The sequence below is a fragment of the Branchiostoma floridae genome, chromosome 1 (assembly GCF_000003815.2).
Source record: "Branchiostoma floridae strain S238N-H82 chromosome 1, Bfl_VNyyK, whole genome shotgun sequence".
Lineage (NCBI taxonomy): Eukaryota > Metazoa > Chordata > Leptocardii > Amphioxiformes > Branchiostomatidae > Branchiostoma > Branchiostoma floridae.
The window spans coordinates 32,028,014-32,050,603 of record NC_049979.1 but is presented as its reverse complement, the minus strand read 5'-3'; the positions used below and the strand labels follow the sequence as shown (position 1 = coordinate 32,050,603).

The window sequence follows — 22,590 nt, the reverse complement described above, 5'->3', positions numbered from 1 at the left end:
GCAGGATAACATGCCAGCTTGGCAGGATAACGTCACTGACTGGACGGGCCTCAGCCTACAGGAGAGGATAACCCTGGCTAGGGATAGAAGAACCTGGAGGCAACTCTCGATCTTCATGTCTACCTTGTTCCCCAACGACCTGGAGGTCAATGGACTAGGTAGGTAGTGGGTATATGGTTTTCGTGTTCCTACTGAAAATATCCGTACAGCAGAATCTTACTGCTATCTCGTTACTGTTACCAAAGTTGTCACTTTGCGGTAGAGTAGTATTGTTATCAATGTTCCCTTTTGCCTTGCAAGGTCTGCAGTTATTTGTGATGCTGGGGAGGTCTTTTTTTTTCTAATTTTTTTTCTTGTTTTTGATTTTATTTCTTTTCGTCAGGAGTTTTGGCCTTTTCTTTGGCGTTTGTTCGGAAAAGTTAAACCGCATTAAAAAAAACTTTTCCCTTTCTTGTGCCACACCCTGCCTCACTGTCTTAGTTGTTAGATAATTTCCATGTTATTTTCTAAAATGTGGTGGCCATATGATAAGTCGTTTAAGAGTTACATTAGTCGAAAGGGGCGGTCCTCAAAGAAAGAAATTGTGAAGGTGATGTTGCCAACCTTTAACCCTCTGCTACATTTGTTACGTAACGGAATGTAGGGTTTCCAGGCCACAGATGCACGGTATCATTGTTAATAGGGATACAATGGCAAATATTCAGAAATTTATGAGCTCTGCAATCTTTCGGCTATTTCTTAGATTTCGTAAGCGACAGGTTTTCTCAGTGATATTGGTCTTTTCGATGTTGGCAGTGATAATATATGTCAGTATCAAAAGGAGAGATTTCAGCAACAAATATATTTCAAAAAGGTAAGACTAATACTCTTTGAGTTTTGTTAACGTTTATGCTAGTCTAGCTGTAAACACGGATCGCCTCTATAGTGAAACTTACCTGTATCGCTAATGTTGTTATTGTACATTGCATCGTTACCAGGGTGACCCCTTGATAATGGCCACCCCCTAGCTCGGTATCCCTATCTTTATTTCTCATGATTATACAGCCGAATAAATCAAATAAAAATTTAAAGTCATGAGGCATCCACATAGTTTTGTGTTTTATGTTTGAGGTGCCCTCTCTTTTTTTATTTAATAATGCGTCCCTTTCTTGTGCCAAACCCTGCCTCACTGGGCCGCGTAGCACAGTGGTACTGTATTCGGCCCGTGATCGAGAGGTCGCCGGTTCGAATCCGCCTACCGTGTTGCCGGTCTTGTGCCCTTGGGAAAGGCACTTTACACGACATTCCTCACTTTACTCAAGTGAAAAATGAGTCGTCCCTCGGATAGGACGTTAAATGGAGGTCCCGTGTATGGGGAGAGCCATACCCCATGCACGTTAAAGAACCCCCACACGTGCGATGGTGCGGTGTGCGTTGGTGCAAAATCCTTCTGTCGGGAGTTGGTGATTCACTTCAAATCACCCGGATGGAGGCCTGGCGAACCTCTGTCTCGTATCAGCCACATGGTGAATTACATCATTAACCCGGACGGGAGACCTGGCGCATCCCCGTCTTGTAATTAGCCTACGAAAGGGTATGTCACCCCGTAAGGGGCGGTATAACCCCGTCGTGTGTAGACATGTGCGAACATGTCTACATTTGATCACGTCGACCGATGATGATGATGATGATGATGTATTTGTTGGTTTTGCACGAGTGGGTAATTTCTAGGAGGTCGCGTCTGATAATATTTATATTATCGATGTTGTTTTCTTTTATCTGTGTCTAGCATTGTGAAACAAAAATCAACAGCAGAAAAGAAATGTGCGTCTATGACAAACAAAAGTCAACCAAATGTAGTCTTTCTCCTTGCTGACGACTTTGGATGGAATGACATCGGCTACCATTCATCGACTATTCGAACTCCGCATCTTGACAGGTGAAGCATTTTAGAGATAGAAAAAATGTAAAATTCCTGATTTTGACGTTTTCTGGTGACAAGTATTTAGCATTTTTATGTACGTTTGAAAAACTATGCAACCCTTATTCTTATTATTGGTAACTCCTGCACTGAATATTCGCATTTCAATCATTCAATTTTACTTAAATGGTATTTCCTTTTAACATTTTTAAAATCATTTAAAACTACTTTAAAATGATAAGGGTCAACTTTCAGTATCACTATTACTCTCATGAGCTTAAGCCATTTAAAAAAATGGCGTCTTCCTTTTGCATTTCGTGATGTTTGAAAAATCTAATACATTCAATGATCATCATTACAAAACTAATATCATATCATTAGTGTTCCGTGTATACATTCGCTTGTAATTTTGTTATTTCTTTTTCTATCAAGTCCAACCCTCATGCCCGTGTGTCAGAGATTATGGTGGTATTGAAATAAGAGTTTATTACTATAATTGGCATCTGGTAATAACTCTTCTTTCGAAAAAAAACACGATAAAATATTTTGTAGCATTGCCATATTGATCGAGCGAATATTCACATGTAGTAAACTTTAATATATGACTGTTTAAGCAATGCTTACGTAAGGGGTATCGCATGCAATATAGTGATTGCCAATTATATGTGATGTTTTTCGTTTTCTTTTCTGGAACGGCTTATTTCAACCGTACACGTTGTAATTCATTTTTTTAGATTGGCCAATATTGGAGTAAAGTTGGAAAATTACTATGTGCAACCAATCTGCAGCCCCTCAAGAAGTCAGCTAATGACCGGTAGATACCAGGTAATTATTGTGCCAAACTCGGTCTTCCTTAGATTGTCAAAAATGCCTTCTGTGGACATTAAACTAATTATAAAGAATGTACTTACATCGCTTAGGGCTCTAAATAATTAGAAAAAAAAACAATGTTCCAATTAAATGACTAGGTAACATTTCTAACTTCTACTAAGTCTGTGAAACAGCGCACGAAACCAAAAGTACAACATTTACTGTTTATATTCCGCAACCATGATAGTATTATTCAATTAACATGCGTGTCCGCATTTGCGCCAAATATAAGCAATTTTCCTGTTGTTGGACGCTATGCGATTAAAAAAAAACTTTTTTTTAGACTCGAGCATTTTGTTGCAAGGTAATAACTATCAAGGTGACGTCAAAATATATATGTCATCCCGTTCGGAACACGGTACAGTCACAAAGCAATATAATACGCATTGTTTGCTTCTCAAGGGGATTTATTTTTGACAAACCGTGGTGATAGTTTATATAATAGTTGCCAAGTTTAATTTGGCCATGTTTAATGTGAAGTCACTTACATGCTTAGTTGGAAAACCTTGCAAAAAATCCTTGACTCTGAAGAATTATTGCGCCATATCCTATAACCGGAGAAGGGTTTATATTTGATGCAAATGCAAACGTGTATGCGAACGTGTTTAAATTGATAAATGCTATCGTCTTTTTGGAATATAAACAGTAAATGTTGTACTTTGGTGTCGTACGCCCTTTAAGAGTAATTTCGTTATTCAACTCTTGTTACGCTTAGTGCTCATTTCTGTTTGCACAGATACGTTATGGAATGCAGCATAGTGTTCTTAGGAATGACCGTCCACATGGTCTTCCATTAGATGAAGTGACTCTTCCTCAGATCCTGAGGGAATATGGGTATTCTACACACATTGTCGGAAAGTGGCACTTGGGGTTCTTCAAGAAGGAATATTTACCGTTACATAGAGGGTTTGACACTTTTTATGGTAAGAAAGTATTTAATTTAAAGGAATTTTAATTCCTGATGTCATTTTTGTTCTTTTTAACCCGTCTTCTATTACATCCATTATTCTGTTCATCTCTGCGATTTTTAACAAATTTTTAACAAACTAACCTGGTTAAATGTACCGATACTTTAATTTTTGTCATTTTTGAACATTCCTTCAAAATTGTAAAAAAAAAGTACTGAGAAGATTTTCACATACATAGCGACTTTCCTGATACAACATGACACATATTCCAGAGGGGTAATTGTTGACATTATTACTATTGATGTTTCTCTTCGCCAAGAAGAGTAAGTTTTGGTTATTCCATTGTGTGTTGGGTCTATATGTAGGTCAACAGCATATAACTCGAGAAATTGCTAATGGAACTGTGTTCCTACGATACTGCAGTGAGCTTTGTATTTTTGTGAGCTTGTTTGTGAACAGCATAGCACAAAACGCAATGTCAACAATTACCCCTCAGACACTTAAAACCACCACCCAGGCTAGGTTGCTTGGACTCCACATCCGCTCTAACCTGAAATGGGATGACCAGGTGGATGTCATGGTGTCCAAAAGTAGCAAAAGGCCGGTCGTTTTTAGCAGGTTGCGACGTTCCGGGGTGCCGATCGCAGACCTGAACACCATATACTGCGGGTATATAAGACCATTACTCGAGTACGCCGCTCCATGCTGGGCTTCAGCACTCACTCAGAGACAGTCGGCCGCCTTAGAGCGGGTGCAGCGAAGGGCCTGCAGGGCGTCAGTTCGTCTCTTACTCGGCAGCTCTCCAGCACATCGGCCTTGAGCTCCTTTCAACACGTAGACAGAAACTCTGTACTGACTTTGCCTTGAGAGTTGAAAGGTCTCCTCGCTTCTCCACATGGCTGCCCCCTACCCGTGGACAACAACATGGCAGGCAACTCCGCAACTCTGCGCGATACCAACAACCTACCGGGACTAACCGCTACTTAACCAGCGCTATACCGGCAATGATCAAATCATTGAACGAACTGTAGATTCTATGTATATACTCCACCAGGACAATCTGTTTTTAACTAACTTTGTAAGACAAGTCAAACAGTTTTGCTACGATCAGACTTTTGATAGTTTTAATGCTATTTCAATTTGACTTTTAGCCATTGTACTCGACCATTGTACTCGCATCTGCATTTTAGACATTGTAATTCGTATATTTATTCATTATAATATTCATGCTATACGTCTTATGTGTATTGTTTATGTTACAATGTTTTAGTGAATAGCAATTATGTAACGTTGAACAATGTAAACAAGCCTGATAATTCGGCTTTCGAGCCGGAAGTTGGCTGTGATACAAATAAACCATTCTCTCTCTCTCTCTCTCTCTCAAAACGCAGCTGGGGCATCTTCACGATGTTTGGCAGGTGTTTAGCGTTTTACGAGGGCAAGGTCAAGTGCGAAAATGGTTTACCTGGCTCTTACCTAAGTGCTGTAACGGGCTTTGTATGTAAGTGCGTTTGTCTGTATACAAAATAACTCAAGATGTTGCAGATGGATTTTAATGATATTTGGAAGATGGGTAGGGGTTGCAAAAAGGAAGGTCGAGACTAATAATGAGCCTCTTTGCGGCGAGTTGGAGTTCTGCAGCGGTGCTTTAAAGTTAGAGGTCAAAATTTTCTGCAAATGCCAGGTTCATGATTCTTAAGTAGTTAATAGGTCTTGGGGCAAGAAATAAGTGCTGTAGGCTTGGGAACGCTAGCAGCTTGTTTCGAACTGCAGGAGCCAATTTCATTGCAGACTTTGAAACATATCAACTCAGGAAAGGGTCCACGGATCGTCAAGATATTTGGTACGTAGAAACATTGAGTAATAATCTATAGATCGAAATGCTAATTGTGTTAGTTACGTGCCTCTTTGCATAATTGATCAAGAAAGTTTACAAACCCCATGCAGTTCAGTGTAAGACATTATTAAGAGGACACTAGCTAGCCTGTATGTTACGAAAAAATTAGCCTTAGAAATGTAGGTTAAGTAAACTCCCAAGACATGTTTTCAGTTGTGCCATTGTGCAGTGGCTTTAGTGTGGGTTTTTATGTATGTCACCAGCATAACTTGAGGGGTGTGGACTTGAGAAGCACCTGTTTATCTGTCTTTTTTCTATGGCACTTCAGTAGAATGTATGTCTGTTTGTGGACAACAATACCCGAAGTTAGATGGGATGGATAATTGGAATATTCACCTGCTACAAACACACGTTCATGCAGTCGTTTGAATTGCTTTATTGGTTAGGTGCTCTTTAGCAATACTTGAATGGGACATAATAGTCTTGAATAAAGGCATGATTATTTGACGAAGAGATGTGTTCGAGAAAATCTAGTTTCATATACTGCTATACTCCATGTGCGAAAATTTACTCTTTTAACATGAAAAGTAAAGGGGTGCAGTTCAAAATGACTTCGGCATGAACTAGTTGCATTTATAGAGCAACGTAGTCTAAAATACAGTTTTTAGATTAAACAGAAAATCTTCGAGAATAAAAAAATGTGTACTGAATACAGACTTCACGCTAAGATGCAATGGACAGAAATAATGACCTACTGCATATTCTTCTGCTATCCTACTGTTGATATATTCTACACTATTATTCGGGTCGTGCTTAAATGCGAAGTTTTCCAACTGGACCTAACAGATTTTGGACTTGACAATTCGTGTAATTAATCAGCAAAAGTGTGCAGTAATCCGCTGTGCAATTGTTTAGCTTCTGTAAAGGTGCCAGTTTACATATACCTCATAGCTATCATCGGGAATATAATTTAAAGACATGCACTTTCCACCAAAGTAGCAAAAAAAATTAATAATGGGCAGAAGGAATAAAAAAGTTATTTCACTCCTGATTAACTATGGTGGTTACGTACGTTGCATTTCTGTAGCATTTTTTTAAAATTCTGTACAAGATAATATTTGACCAGTTTTTTTTTTTCTTTTTATTTGCAGGCTTTCTTGGTGGTGGTGGGGACTATTGGACACATAAAGTACCTAACGAAAAGGCGGAGCCACCAGAAACATACCGGGCGTTAGATCTATGGGATCAGTCGAAAGCAGTCTTGGATCAAAATGGATCCTACTCCACTCATCTTTTTGTCAACAAAGCTGTAGAAATTATCTCTCGACACGAAAAGAACAAGGTAATGGAAGGAAACATTTTTCTGGTAGTAGTGGGGTTAGTGTGTAACAGAATACGGCTTTCTATTCCACTAAAAGGGCGCTTTCAAGGTCGCCATGGAAGCGCCGTTGGAGCGCCATCGCCGCGAGAGCACCGTCACCACGGCAATGGTATGGAACCATGTCATACCATCGTATGGCGACGTGGCCGTGGATGGCGACACGCAATTGATTGCCAAGAGAGCTCCGAGAGCGCGATAAGTGCCAATATATATATAACTTATGTATGTATAACCTGCTATCGCGTTGTCACACCAAGATGAAACTTTACAAAATGCTTGAAAATGTCCAAAAACTGTTCAAAATGTACTATACAATCATTGAGTTGTACGGAAAATGCTGGATAATACACTTAGAAATACACATTTTGGTTAAAGCCTTTGCGAGACAGGAAGTTTAGCCTTTATAGTCTTTAACCCTCATCCGACCGTATGGGGTCATTTTTGACCCCAGGCGTATATTTTGATCTGCCATAGCAATATTTTTCATCAGAGAAAAAATTCCTTCCATGAATTTGTTTGTATACATGTCTTACAACATCTACCAATTTTTCGCCGAGTTTTGCCCATTATTGTATAAGCTATACCTGAAAGTTTGTGTCTTGTTCGGTGGGGTCAAAAATGACCCCAGCCAATTATGAATCATTAATTACATAAATATCAAGATATTTCAATAAGATAACAGGCATTCCTCATTATTGCTATTGCAGCAACAGGTTATAGTTGCTTAGATGAGTAAACACCGAATATTTTGAAAGAAATTTAGTATTTTAAGTGTAAAACACAGTTTTTCGACATTCTGCATAAATTATGATAATACGCACTTATTACCTATGCTAATGAAAGTGAAAATGTTTCTAATTAATTAAAAAACAATATATGGACAGAATGTGCAGAAGGAACCTACAAGAAAGATCTTTGCGGGAAAATAGACAAGAGTTATTGTATGTATGTGTTTAGGTGGCGGAATATGGTGCATAATTAAGTAATAAATTCGTTACTTTTCACAAATATTGTATTTTTTCTTGTTAAATAACATTATTATGCTATCAGCATTATTGTATCATCACAATTATTGTTTAGAAATTGATTAAACAAAACATTGTTTAAGTAAGTTTAGTATGGTAGATTTTCAGAGCAAATTTGGGTTTTCCTCATTTTCTGCATAAATTATGATAATGAGTAATAACTACTGACACCAAAACTTGTCAAAATATTTTTCATAGGTTAGTGAAACAGTAAATACATAGAAATGACAAAATAAGCCAGCAGAAATATGTCTATGAGCAAAACAAAATGGGGTCAAAAATGACCCCATACGGTCAGATTCGTCGTAAAAATGTAACGGTCGGATGAGGGTTAAGGTAAAAGTTTACCTCCTTTAGATCAGCTTTCTCCGCAGCTATTTGGATTAAAGTTAAGGAATTTTCCTTTTTCAGGCAAAAAAACTCAATGAGTTTGTTTTTCATAAAAAAACTCAAGGAGTTAGTTTTTCACTGAGATTTAGATAAAATGAGCCCCAGTGAAAATACTTTACACCAGAATAACCGTGGACAGTTTCAACAAATAAGTGCTGATGTTTTAAAATGCACTAAATTTGTCAGCAAAGCTGTGCTTTTAACGGAGGCTGAAGCCCATAAGCGTGACTATGCAATATCCTTTAAGCCGTTGTCAATCAAAGCTTTAGGTTTTCCGCAATTTCATATCCCCGGGATTCGAATGTTTGATCATGGTTCGGGTGGTGCCGTTATGTGGCTTTCGTGGGGGCCTCTTTTTGTTAATCGCATGGAATTATGTCAATATTTAATAAATAATCCATCTATATCTAACAATGTTCGCATTTAGACGTCTTTTCAAAAGTACGTAGTGTGCCCCGTACACAGTAAGTTCCTATTTTCGCAACGCAACGTTGCATTATGACATTGGACCGTTCTGAAAAAGTTACGGTCCCGGGGTCACCTGCGGATACGGAGTGGTTCAGAATGCATGTTCGGTAACCTTGCGGCATGCACTTTTTTTACTCCTAAATCGAATCACAGGCCTTAAGTTACCAGAGCGGCTCACTTAACCACATTCTAAATTCTAAAAAAGGCCCAAATTAAGACTTTAAGGTAGCCATTTTTTATAAAAAAAGTATCGGATATATCAAGTTCTCATTCATAGATTTTGCCCATTACCCCGCCACCATGGGGAAACATTTAAAAAGTGTAACCAAGTTTGAAAACCACCAAGAATATACTATAAATGATTACAAATGTATTAAACTACATATTTTTAGCTGCAACAAATAGCCTTGTGGTGACCTTGAGTTGACTTTAATTTCGTTCTTCTAATTTTTTGTTAACTGCAGCCGATGTTCCTCTACTTACCTTTTCAAGCTGTGCACGCTCCGTTAGAGGCACCTGATGTGTACATCAACCAGTACAAACATATCAAGAGCAGCAATATGAGAATGTATGCTGCAGTAGCTACAGTGATGGACGAGGCTGTTGGGAATTTAACCCACGCCCTTAAGGCCAATGGGTGATACTGTGATTTTTTTCTCTACTGGTCAGTACATAACTTTCCAATAAGTGATTTGTTAATAAGTGATGATAAGGTATTATCGGTGTTCTTGTCCTATGGATCGTGATCTCAGATTTTGGCCAAAGACGTTCATCAATAAGTATAGTGTAATTATATCTATTCACGAAATGTATCCTAGACAACATAAGATTTGATTTATTTCAGAAAAACACATCATTATAGCAAATAAACGTAAAAAAATCAATGGTAGAACCAATATTTGCAATTTTCGTAAAAATCGCCTGTAAGCAAACGGATCACGAAAAAAAGGGAAATCTTTAACCTTCGTGAAATTGTTGCCAATCTAATTTTAGGAAAAGTCGCAAAACCTGCCTGCTGTAGCGTGAGTAGTTCGGACGTTATACGACATGATAGTTGGACATGGCCTCAACTCCCATCTGAATATGGTTCATCAATAATTTTCGTTCGGTGACTTCTTTAATAATATGGATAATCAATTTCTTTAAACGAAGTTTTTTTTTGCAGTTGTAAGTTTGTGGATTCACAGTTGATAAAGCAAGATTTAGGAGGAAATAGAGATTGTTGATTTTCATATTTCTTTTGTGTGTGTGTGTTAACAGACAATGGAGCTAGCAAAGCTGGTAGTAATTGGCCACTCAGAGGCTTTAAAAACACCCTGTGGGAAGGAGGTGTCCGAGGTGTCGGTTTTGTCAGCAGCCCGCTGCTAAAATCTAAAGGAACGACGTCAGATGCGCTGATCCATATCTCCGATTGGTTTCCTAGAATTGTTAGATTAGCCGGTGGTTCAACCGACGACAAAAAACCTTTGGATGGATTTGACGTTTGGGACACCAAAAGGTAAATGAAGTATTACAGTACAACAAGTGAAAGTAAAGTCAATTGAGTTAAGTACAACAATATAAAAATTAACAGTTTAATGTATCGAGTTAACGACGTATCAAGTACATGTAAGAGATAAACAATAATAAGCGAGTTATATAAAAAAAGATAGAAAATTGAAAATAAGAATGCCATTTAAGTTTTCTGTCTGTTTCTTATCCTGACGGCACTGCATGAAAACCGCTCTTTAAGCTCTCTTAAAGTGTGCCTAAATGAGCCGTATTGGCATTTTTTTAAAGTTTATTTAAGTAATGTTTACGCATGCATTCGTAAATATTAAGTTTTAGCCATAAAACACACAAAGTGGCACACATTTAAGCAACAGTTAGGCACCGTAAAGCATACTTAATTCGGAATGATTACGCTACTTTTAAGCTTTTAAGCTTAAACTTTTAAGTAAAGTTTCGTAAATGATGTGATTTAAGTTGACTTAAAGTTTTCTTAAAGAGTAATTAATGGAACCCATTTAAGATCTGTAAATCAGTTGTAAATATCGATGTTTAAGCTTGATATAAACATTATTTAATGATTTTGGATACTACAATCACATGTCGGTGAATGTATCTTTAATGTAATGCGTGATGCATCAACTTCGGTAGAATATCTTGGTTTCTGTATTCTTCGTTCAGTTCCATTCATTCAGATGTCTTAGGCCTTTATGTCTTCTGGAAACGATCAACTTGAACTTGGACTTCGTAGACTGCCGTGGGGGGCAGGTTTGAAGGAAAAATTTTCTTTGGGCATGCCAGTTATACTCATAGAGTCAAAGAGCTAGCTTGTAAAGTCCTGGTACCGTCTGACCAATCCAATTCTTCCCTGGTTGCTAAAAACAAACAGCGCTTAGTGGCTACAAGTACAGCGCTAGCCAGCGCGGCGGCGTAACTCCCCGGGCCGGCTACGGGACAATTGTTGCTAGGGCCCGGGGGATTACGCTGCTGTGTCCCTTGGCCGGCTAGCTCTGTACTCTGATAACCATGGTGATCCAATTCTTGTCCAAGACAGCAGTAGTCGATTGGCATGTTCACGGCTTTGTTGTTCTTGGTGACCGTACGGTGTTCGTGTCCTGGATCCATTTTATTCCGCGTCTCCTGAGTTATACGTTGGAACTGCAGCAAGATCATGGTTTATGTATACACACAAGCAAGCTACGATCACCAAATGATGACAGACAACATTTGAATTAGGAGCGCAAGTGTTGATTGGTTCAAATCGCGCGTTGTTATAGTCAGCAGACATGATGGTCTATGTTTTGTGTATTGCTATTGAAGCCAATTGTTATTCAGAGACAGGCTTTCTGATCATTTTACAATTGAACAATAGAGTCTAAGTCAACACAACAGCCCAAGAAAGGTGAAAAATGTATCCCAGTCTAAATTCATGCTAACGAGCTTGCCCATGTAGAAATCATGTCTAGAAAATGTACATTTTACCATCACCCGGAAAAACATGAATACGTTTAGTCAACTATAAACATAATTTCTTTCTATAGGTCAATTAAAGCCAGAAGAAAAAGTCAAGTCATTAAAATAACTTAGCTCGATAGCCTGGTGGAAATCAAAGACATTAAACGCAATATAGAATGTTCTTGCAGAAATGGATTCGTATTGTGCCGAGGAAATTCAGCCCCCAGGCTGGGAGAGACTGGTGATAACTTTAAGCCAGAAAACTTTCTCGCCATAGTGCTTCTGGGTCCCAGACCTAGATACCCAGCTTTCACTGGGTCACCGCTTGAAACACGGGTTTCTAGGTTCAGGTCTGTCGATGTCGAAGCCAAGTCTCTGGTATGGGGACTGTACCCTGTGTAGATTGTATGTTATGCTATGAAGTTAGCCTTCACAAGGCCTTCCAATTTTGGGTGAGGATGGTAGAGGTTCAGCAAAAATAGTTGACCAGGACTCCCAGGAAAGTCAATCTCACTATATTCTCCCTCCAAGGACATGAGCGGGAAAATGAAACCCTCCGGTGGCGAAACTCCCGTGACAAACTATTCCCCCTATATCCAGCGTTGTCAGTGTTTTTTAACCTCCTTGTTAGACCCCATCCCGCAAAGGTAATTTTACAGGATTACTTTCAACGCCGCTAAACATTGGCTACATTTTCTGACAGCCACTTCCAAATCGAAATAAGTCGTTATTGCAGTAGCAAGATAAAATACCCTGTGTCGGAAATTCCTTGTACAAATCTTTGGAGCGTGCTTTCTGACATCGACGGGCGGACAATGTTCCCACCAGGACCGTAGCCGTACCGGGAACCTCACGGTGCACCGGTAACGGGCTATGTAGAAAGTGCTTACCATTGTCTTTCATATGATAATTTGGATTGACCCCAAGACCCAGTCGTGACCCTTCCAACATTTAGGCTACTTAAAAGACTAAGTTAATATGCCTGTATTTCTAAGCGGGGTTTACTTTGTTCTCAAACTTGTCGTAAAGGCTGCGTGTTAGTTAAAAGAGCATTAAAAAGTTACGTCTCGCTGCAATACTATCAAAAGCTTTAGATGTTTGAAATGTTTTTTAGAAAAATTAATGAGGTTATTCTCAAAAAAGTCGAAAATTATTGTTTGTTTACGCACATCAAAACCTGGCGCAAACGATGCTGTCTAGCTAATTATATATTACATTTCAGTGAAGGCAAAGCGTCCCCAAGAACAGAGATACTCCATAACATCAACCCGTTGATTCGTCAAGTGAATTCCAAAAGTTTGAAGGTAGAAAATCACAATATATTTGACACCTCTACAAGAGCTGCTATTAGATCAGGGGACTGGAAGCTAATTACGGGAAAGCCAGGTATGTTGTTCAATTACATCACAAAATTTAAAAGTTTTGTAGCCAATTCAGCCACTGATGGTAACTGTTTATTTCACACTTAAATATATTTACCAATTCATTAAAAAAACAGAGGAGATCACGGACCAATAGTAAATCAATCTGTTCCGATATAACGTGATATATCAAGAAACTCACCTTTAATTAACAGCTTTTAAACTTCGTCATTTTTTGTTTGTTTCGGAAGTATTAGGAAGTAGCCTAAATCAGGCTAAATGATCTCACTTATGCTGCTTAAAATGTAACTTAACCCAAATCAGATTGGAGGTGTATGTGTGTGTGGGGAGTGTGGGGTGGGGTGTGGAGGCCAGCGCCAATTCTCATATCGTAAAATGGCACACTAGTGGCACCAAATTTGGTGAGTTTTAACATTTAGTTGCCAAGGGAGGGGGCTAAAAGTGCCTGCGCCAACTTTGACGTCGTATAACTGGTGAACGACACGTGCTAGGACTACGAAACTTTGTGACTTTTTCTAAAACATTGTTAGCAACAATTCTGCGAAAAAAAATTTTAGTTTGTGATTTTTTGTGTTGCCATGCTAACGGGTTTCTGACAGGCATAATTTACCAAATTTACCAATTTCAGTTTGAATTATGGGATTTCATGGTTTTATTGCTAGATCAGACTTGTTTATTTATTTCATTAACACCCTGTATAATTTAATTACATTTCTAATAAAATATTCATAATTTATACTAATTTATGACGTCATTGGTCAAAATCCAAGATGGCGGACAATGTCATTTTCAACAAGAAATACATGTAATTTTTACTCAAATACCGTCAAAATCTTTTATTTTCTTTCTTACAAAACACAATCACTTGATCATTTTTAATCCATTTATATTGGGTTTTGGGGTTATTTGTTAAAAAAGTTGTATTTTGGAAAATTCAAGCTTATTGATCCAGCATGGCGGACAAATGACGTCATTTTCTGACGTCATATAGACGTCAGTGTCGTCGTCATTGGCAACAAAAGACTTGGCAGACTTAGACACCAATAAAATAAGCTTTATAGTCATCATTCTGTTCAATACATTTAAGTATAGCGAAAATTTAATATTTTGACGATTTTAGGCCAAAATATGATATTATGACGTGACCATTACGTCATAATATTGAAGAGCTAGTATATTGCTACTGGATGGAACATGGTGTCCCTATATCTCGCCACATTCAAGTTACCTGGAATGACTATGAGTCTTGCTCGGTTATACCGCCCCACATCATGACGCTGCCTCTATCTCCAAATACTGAAAGTTACTCTGGCTGTGGCAGCGTGCGGTTTTTCTTACCATCTCGGCCATTCAACTGCCAAAAAGGCTGATACAGTCTCCTTAAATGTGCTCAATCAAACTTGTATGTTTGCATATTAAACATGACGTGAAAAAACATTAATCTATTGATACTTACAATAATACCAGCAGAACGATACTGTGCTTAACACAAGCAGGGAAATTTGGGCAATTTGTTTGGCAACACATTCATGTAAGCAAGTATTGTGCTCGTTTCATGAGTTTACAATTATAATAAGTTTGATAACAGGAAAATGAATCAAGCTTTTACTTGACATACAATACATTGAAAATGAAATAGAAACATAGATATCATCAACCACCAAAGTTAATATTCAAAACTTCTTGTGCCTTGTTTATCTTAGAGAGACAGTGTTTGTGTGTGTGTGTGTGTGTGTGTGTGTGTGTGTGTGTAAGTAATGTGTACCAATCATATAAAATTAATGTGTTGTTGTTCGTCCGTCCGCAACGATTAAAACGACCATATGCCAATTCTATACTTCATATAAATGAGATATCAAATTCCAAATATAAAAAACCTTGTCTAGAAACAGCAAAGTCTTTTTTTTAACAATAGCTTTTTGTCATTTTCAGGAAATTCTGGTACAGGATTTAACTAACAAACTTTTTGAGAAATCTACCGACACAAAATTTAAGGATCTTTGGCTGTTTAACATCCGTAGAGACCCTCAGGAGCGAAGAGACCTCTCAGAAGAGTGTCCCGAGATTGTACAGAAACTACTTGAAAGACTTTCAGAGTACAACAAGACTGCTGTTCCTCCCTACTGGCCTGATCCTGACCAACGATCAAATCCTGCTTTACACGGAGACGTTATTGGACCCTGGTTATGACTGCCCTACCACACAATGATGCGAGTAAAGAAGGATTTCGGAAAATAGCTTAACCATATCCAAACTGAGCTTCTCGGGGCATTTTCTAGCCTGGTGACTCAATCGTTCTATTATCACAAAATTTGCCCTTTTTTTAAGTTTTATAAATTCTGACAATTTATATCATTATGACGTAAATTGGCGTAACAATTATGCCATTAGATTCATCTATTGATTAAAACGAGAAATAATCACAATACCAAAAAGTTACCGATGAATGATTTCTTATGAATGTTCAAGTCTTGTAAGACTTCTGTTTATAAGTCCATAAAATCTACGTCGAAATTACGTCATTAATAATGACCTATATATTTAAGCTATCACTTTCAGTTGGTCATATGGGATCATAAATCTTAAATGTTCTTAAAATCTCTAGTTATGGTGACCTCTTGGTTGCCTAGAGTGCTGGTTAAAGATAGTATGGACTGTAGCTTTAACCTGATAGGCATCATGTGTATGTACTATCTTTTATAAAGGTATAGTAAGAAGTGAAATGCATTGTGAGGAATCAGTCTGTAAGCGGAATAGTTGGTTCAGCACCATAGACAATACCAAGCCATAAACTCACCTGTAGGGACACCTGTATACCATTTTTTTTCTTCTGCATGCAATGTTGATCTTGTCAGGTTATCTCAGCAATGCTGTAAGTTTTGATACCCACCATCATCATAAATAGTATAAAGAATGCATTTTTATTGCATCATTGCCCTTACTATCCAATATTACCTTTAATAACTAACATTTATGATAAATATTTAGACAGTAGAGATTCTTAGCTTTCTTTTGATGTATATCTTCATAGGGTTTATTGAGAGGAAAGATAGAAAAATATAATAAAATAAAAGAAGTACCCTCTATTTCAAGGGGGTCTGGAAACCCCACCACTGGGACTACTTTTTAATCAGAAACACCGCCAGCTTAAGGGTTAAGATACATCTTTTCAACATATAACGCTGATTTAATCGAACAACTGAATGTTTTTGTACTAAGAATATACAGAGTAAAAATGAATTAGGGGGGGAAATCTGAAAACATTGAATGGTTGATCATTTTGAATTTTGACCAGTTACGCCATCACATTACTCCGCAAGACAAAGACTTGCCACTGATTTCCCCATGCAGTTCCCTCATTTCAATATCATAATGACTTATTGTAATATTGAAATAAGTCAGGGTGCGACTAGAAACTTGTTAATATGCAGTTAGCGTGATAATTGCTCTAAAACCCCTAACCATTGCCCCTCCCTTCTTTTGCATTTGTTTACAACCTAATTCCACCGGCCCTATAGGAATGACCACTGTTGAAGTATTAGAGTAATTATAACATCGATGATGTTGCATGTAACGATATGGGAAAGTAAAAGAAATACGCTAAGAAGCTACTTTTGTTCGGCTCATTTATCTTGCAATTAGCACAGTTGAGGATCAGATACTAGTGCATGTCTGACCGAGAAGATTCTTGCAGTAATAGCCAGAAGACAAACATGCACATTTACGTGATTTAGAAGATTGCTCGTGAAATGTTTATCCTGTTATTTGTTGAGACAATATCTTCCGTTTGAACCTCCCAAATTCTGCTCTTGCAGTAAATAGGGATTGTATAATAAAGCCGATTCGATCGACATGATTTGGAGCTTTTAGGTAGAGCTCCAGGTTTCCGACTAATAAAATATACGAATATGTTTCAGTTTGCCGACTAATAAGAAATACGCATAGGCTTGACATATGTATCAAAAAAGTTTTCTTCTAAACAAGCCGCCAAATATAAAAGTGCATCGTCTTATTTGTTGACTGAAGACTATTGGATTCTCCTGTCGTAAACATGCATTTACCTGACCTCCACTGAGATCTGGTCTACCGCCCCATGTCAAAATGTGGCACATTCTTAATCTTACTTACAAACGACGAACTTAAAACGCGCCCCCTGCTGTTTTCCTTGAGCAACCGCTTACGTCACTCCGTGACATTGGAGATGCCAACTTTTAAAAAGTTTTCCGCCGATGTGTAGCACCGAAACGACGTATAGTGCACATACGAGGGGCGTGCAATAAGTAATGGTCCTGACCCACTTTCAGTTGTCTGATCTAAATGAAATTTTGTATGTGTAATAATTCATATCTCTATGGATTATGTTAAAAAAGACAGCTCTGAACTAATTCTGGTTTCAGATTTACTGGTGTTTGAACTTAGTCAGGTGCGAAATGGACCAGGTGTGAAATGGAACCAGTTGAGTGTCGCGCAGTGATCCGGTTTTTGTATTTGAAAGGACGCACACCAAAGAAGACTTTTGATGAAATAAATGAAACTTATGGTGATGATGCCCCATCATATGACCTTGTAAAACGCTGGCATCCTGAATTCAAACGTGGCTGGAAGTCTGTGGAAACAGCTCCCAGACCTGGTCGTCCCTCTTGTGCCATTGATGAGGCATCAGTTGGAGGACCAACCTGGGGTGTCCTACAAAATCGGTGTCCAGAGCTGCATCAAACGATGGGAGAAATGCATAACTCTGGGTGATTCCTATGAAGAGAAAGACTAATAACTGTGCCAAGTTTCATTAATCTCCTGCTATGGGAAATGGGTCAGGACCATTACTAATTGCACGCCCCTCGTACCTTCCCGAACAAGTTCATGGGCAGACTTTGAACCCCAATTTATCTGTCTTCAGAAAAGCGATGTCAGAAAAAAACAAGTTTTTTAATGTTTGTCCATTTTGACGTAGTTCCGATATGCATGTAGGCCTGACAGCCTCAAAACACAGTGCCTTTTACATGACTTTAAACCGCTCCTGTGGGGAAACCATCGCAGACAAACCAAATTTGCATATAAGGTAGATATGAACTAAATTGTTCCTCTTAAGGTTCCGGGTCGGAGTTCAAATCTGACCGGAGTTGACGTAATGATGTAGAAATAGGCCGGACGTGCGTTGGTGTCTCCCTAACTTTTGCTCCCTATTGCTTGGTGATCGTTATAGCTGAGCATAGATTTGTCTTTTTTCCTAAAAACCACGTGGGTTGTATTAGTTTTGTGCGAGGAGTAGTTGGTCGGCCAGCGAAGCCGTTTTTGTATTAGTCCGCTGCAACGGTAATGCGGTTTTTTCGCCTGATGACCCAAATAGCATCGTTTTCCATGCGATTTCGAAGAAATTACGTCATCGGAGATTGCAAAAAAGTTATCACATGGAATTTTTTTTTTCACTTTACACAAACATTAAGAATTTAGCCGTTATCCTGGGAAAATTCGTTTTTCCAAGCAGCTTCGATCAAAAAAGTGTCAAAAATGATACTTTTCGGGTCCAAAATTAAAACCTTATTACATATTCTACCCGAAATAAAGAGGCAACAGACGATACCAATATGTTTGTCGGAAAGAGGCAGTAAACGGCTTTCAACCATATTGATTAAGTTTCGCGTCCTACGTTTACTAGCGGAACTATAGCCCATCGGCCAGAGGCTGTCTGCCAATATCCAAAATCGTAAATCCAACCTCTGAAATCGTATAAGAAACTCCGGTCCGAGACCTTATGCTCGTCGAGATTTATAATTTCTGAGTTTTCTGTATCTTTATGACGTAATATGGCGTAATTATGACGTCATCAATTCTTTTTTTAGCTAAAACAGGGAAATCCCATAATACCTAAATATCTCACTCAAAAAGTTACAAATAAAGGCTTATTTATACTAAGAATATTTAAGTGTTATGACTTCTGTTGTCAGAAGCTGACGCAAATGCGTCAAAAGGCATCAAACTGCCATCCTGGATTATCAAACTTAAATGTCTTTAGATTCCTTTTTTTACAACATATAACGCTAAAGCCCCATGTAAATGGATTGAAAACGTTCACATGAATGTTTTCTGCAAGAAAATACCAAGTACTGATGAAATCCGAGTGAAAATAAGCTGTTTATTCTTTTCATCATGATATTGGCGGCCATATTGGATTTTGAGCAATCACGTCATCTCATTAGCATAAATTATGGATACGTTATTATAAATGTTAAACTTAGATGTGTTAGACATTAAAGATATATGAAGAGAAGTTTAGTTTAGCAAAAAAATCTGAAAATCCCATTGTTTAAACAAAAATTAGTGATTTTTGTAAAATTTGCCTTTCAGAAATCCGTTGCCATGGGAACACGAAAAATTATAAACTTCCTTTTTTAAGATTGTTGCCAACAACATTCTAGGAAAAGTCATCAAGTTTGGTTGTTATATCAGAAGGCGTTCGGAAGCTTTAGGACGTCAACAATCTTAAAAAAGGAAGTTAAAGTGAGGAAAAACATTACTGGTATAGAAACAAGTCTAGACAATAAGAATTTCACTCTTGAAATGAGAACAGTGTTCTGCAAATAAGAAAATAAACACTAGAGATTAGAGATTAGAGATCATTTATTGACATTAGTAATTTCGAAAATGTTTTTTTTCTGTTTATCTTGCTTTTCTTTCTTTCTTTGCTTTTATAATTTAAAGAAAATTATTCTGTCCCCAACAAGTCCACGGGCCAAGCAAATTTTTGCTTCAATTTTTGAGACATTTTTTTAGATTAATATTCTTACACCAAGAATACTATTCTTACATCAAGAGCAAAAGTGTTGCATTTCTTAAGAGTTATATAAAAAGCAAGCATCCCTTGCATCTTAAGAAAAAAAAACGATTTTGCTTAGCATTTACGAAAATTCGTTGGTGTGAAAATCTTTTTCTTCACTAAAGAAGATTAAGAAAATTGTTCTTCGCGTTAGAATAAAGATTTTTTGTACTTTCTTGTTTTGCTTTAATTTTATTCTACATTGTCTTCTTGCAAGAATATTTTCTTCATATAAGAATCATGTTTAGCAGTGAATGTTCTTTTGTAGTGCAGTGCATTGTACTGAAAAAAAGCGTTATCTCCTTTAATACTTTGCATGGACCCATTTTTTCATTTCTAAAACTTCTATTCCAGTTTTCCTCTATGTCAGAGGCACAAGCGGAGTGTAAAAATAAAACACCTAAGCACTTTGTATGGTCCTTCGATTCGTTTTTTTTTTCAAACAAGACCCAGGAAAGATGAAAAAGACATTAATGATTTTAAGACAATTATAATTAAAGAAAGTGTCTAAGTTGTGTCATCATATTGGAAAATGAACGATTCCGTTTTATCACATGATGGGAAACAGATATCATTAATCTTAGTCGACTTACGAGTAATTCTTATAGTTTAAACCACTGCCGGGACACAAAAAAAGGGCTGGCAGGGGACATTTTTTGTAGAGAGTTCTTTCTAGGTCGGTCCACTAAGACAGAAAACCACAATAATTGATACAAGTTTGTGAGAATTAAGTGTGCACATCTATCGAATGTCTATTTGGACCCCAGGCGTAAATTTTGATGCACCATTTCAAAATTTTTGATCTGAAGAAAAAAAACCTTCCGTGACTTTGTCAGTCAACATATCTTATACCTTCTCCTACGTTTTCGCATCGATTGGTACTATAATGTTGAAATTATAAAGAAAATTTGTGTTCAGTCCCTTTGGGGTCCAAACGGACCCAATCAAAAATGTGCAGTTTTTAAAACAAACTTTGGAGGCTAACTCATTAACCACTTACAGCATGACTACTGAACTTTTAGACAATAATAAGAATGTAAAGTTAAATCATCACAAAAAATTCTGTGTCATCAACATGTAATGTGACGACATTATGGCGTCATTTGCCTAATCAGGGCGGCCATCTTTGATTTTGACCAATGACGTCATGAAATTAGCATAAATTATAAATTCTAAGTCCTGAAAATTACATTGAATTTTATAGAATTTAATTGTTGTCAGAAAACAGGTGTAGTTTACCAAGAAAACCTTGGTTAAATTGAAATTGTCAAATTTTGGCAAAAATACCTGTTAGAATATGGTTGCCATGGCAACCCCCAAAAATGATAAACTTACTTTATTGATCAAAAACTTTTGCAAACAATATTTTTGTGATAAATTACCAAGTTTCGTAGCTTTAGCTCTAGCCGTTCATGAGATATCCGACATAAATGTTGCTGAGGGACTCAAAATTCCCCTATCTGGTCGGAATAGGTTAAGTGCAAAACGTGGTCCTTCTGAACTTTTGCATGAATTATGATAATGGGTTGGAGTTAGGAACACCTTAACATCTCAAAATCTTCCTCTTACATTGACAAAGCAATGTATATACAATGATTGCCGATAAGAAATGGTACTGAGATTTTATGAACAAATCATTCAGGGGTCCCTTTTGACCCCACTCGGTCATTTTAGTCGCAAAAAAAAGGTCGGGTGCTTGAGGGTTAAACATTGCGGAAATTATAAAGAAAGTCCGTGTTCAGTCCGTTTGTGGTCCAAATGGACCCCAGCAAAAAGTGCAGATTTCAAAACAAACTTTTGAGACTAACATCCTTAACTACTTATCGCATGACCACCAATGAAACAAGTGCTTTAAAAAAGTTGTACCTTGCCGGGTAGTAGGGATTTCGTCAGGAAAAGGTACCTCGGCGCTTCACCAGTGTTCATCAGTTAACATGAGGATCACATCAAAATAATCAGAGACAACCACATGTCGCCCCCCTCCCACGTGCCCCCCGTGTACACTATTTCACATGCAGTAGATATCTGGCGGTTTCTAGCGAGGACCAATCAGATGGCTGCTAGCAGGTCACTGACCGCAGTCGACAATCAGCCAATGGCAGCCCAGTTACGGGCTAATCGCACCCCTTGTAGCGCCCCTAGTTTCATGTAAATGTCCTAAACTCAACCCAAGCACATTTGAGTTGCTATTTTGAGTTTCTTCCGTATGTCTAGATAGATCAGCTTGAAAATACTCAACTTTGAAAGTTTGATGATCAAAACGCCTCGGGACTGTAGAAATGAAGTTTTACACTTTCAATGGTGCTGCACTCGCGCTAATGGAGCGGTCGCTACGTGACGGAACGGATCCCGACGAAGGTGAGATCTGTCGAGTTGACCCAACATTTCCCAACAAGATCAAGCTCTCCAGGACGGGCCGCGTACAAAAATGGAGGGAAATCAAATCTAAACTGGTCCTGGGTGAGGATTTTATGGCGCATTGTGACGCCCCAAATTACAGACAATCAGCGAGAGAAGACATCGAACGCATTTTCCAGGACAGTCACCTAACAGCGCATCCCGAGTCTTTGGTTCACCGGTCATGGCGGGAGACATAGAAATTTTTGTTTGTTCAGCTGTTTACAAACAGCCAGGGCTGCCCAACTAGCCGTAGGCTATTATCAAGGGCTAAC

The 22,590-nt window shown here is 38.0% G+C and overlaps 1 protein-coding gene across 1 annotated transcript; it reads left to right on the top strand.

The window, feature by feature from the left end:
• The first annotated feature begins 609 nt into the window (after positions 1-609).
• On the top strand, positions 610-15,436 carry LOC118423808 (arylsulfatase B-like). Its single transcript, XM_035832095.1, has 12 exons — positions 610-853; positions 1,769-1,918; positions 2,635-2,725; positions 3,507-3,693; positions 6,667-6,857; positions 6,934-7,005; positions 9,244-9,416; positions 9,773-9,780; positions 10,040-10,277; positions 12,354-12,369; positions 12,817-13,168; positions 15,020-15,436. Exons 1-12 carry the CDS (start codon positions 660-662, stop codon positions 15,292-15,294), a joined length of 1,947 nt encoding a protein of 648 aa, XP_035687988.1. The 5' UTR covers positions 610-659; the 3' UTR covers positions 15,295-15,436.
• Positions 15,437-22,590: the final 7,154 nt, after the last annotated feature.

Bases quoted from the DNA above. Each gene is read 5' to 3' on its own strand.
- LOC118423808 (XM_035832095.1), top strand. From the start codon at position 660: ATGCACGGTATCATTGTTAATAGGGATACAATGGCAAATATTCAGAAA. The intron at 6,858-6,933 runs GTAATGGAAGGA...TTCCACTAAAAG, and splicing joins CTCGACACGAAAAGAACAAG to GGCGCTTTCAAGGTCGCCAT. The intron at 13,169-15,019 runs GTAACTGTTTAT...TTTTAACAATAG, and splicing joins AGCCAATTCAGCCACTGATG to CTTTTTGTCATTTTCAGGAA.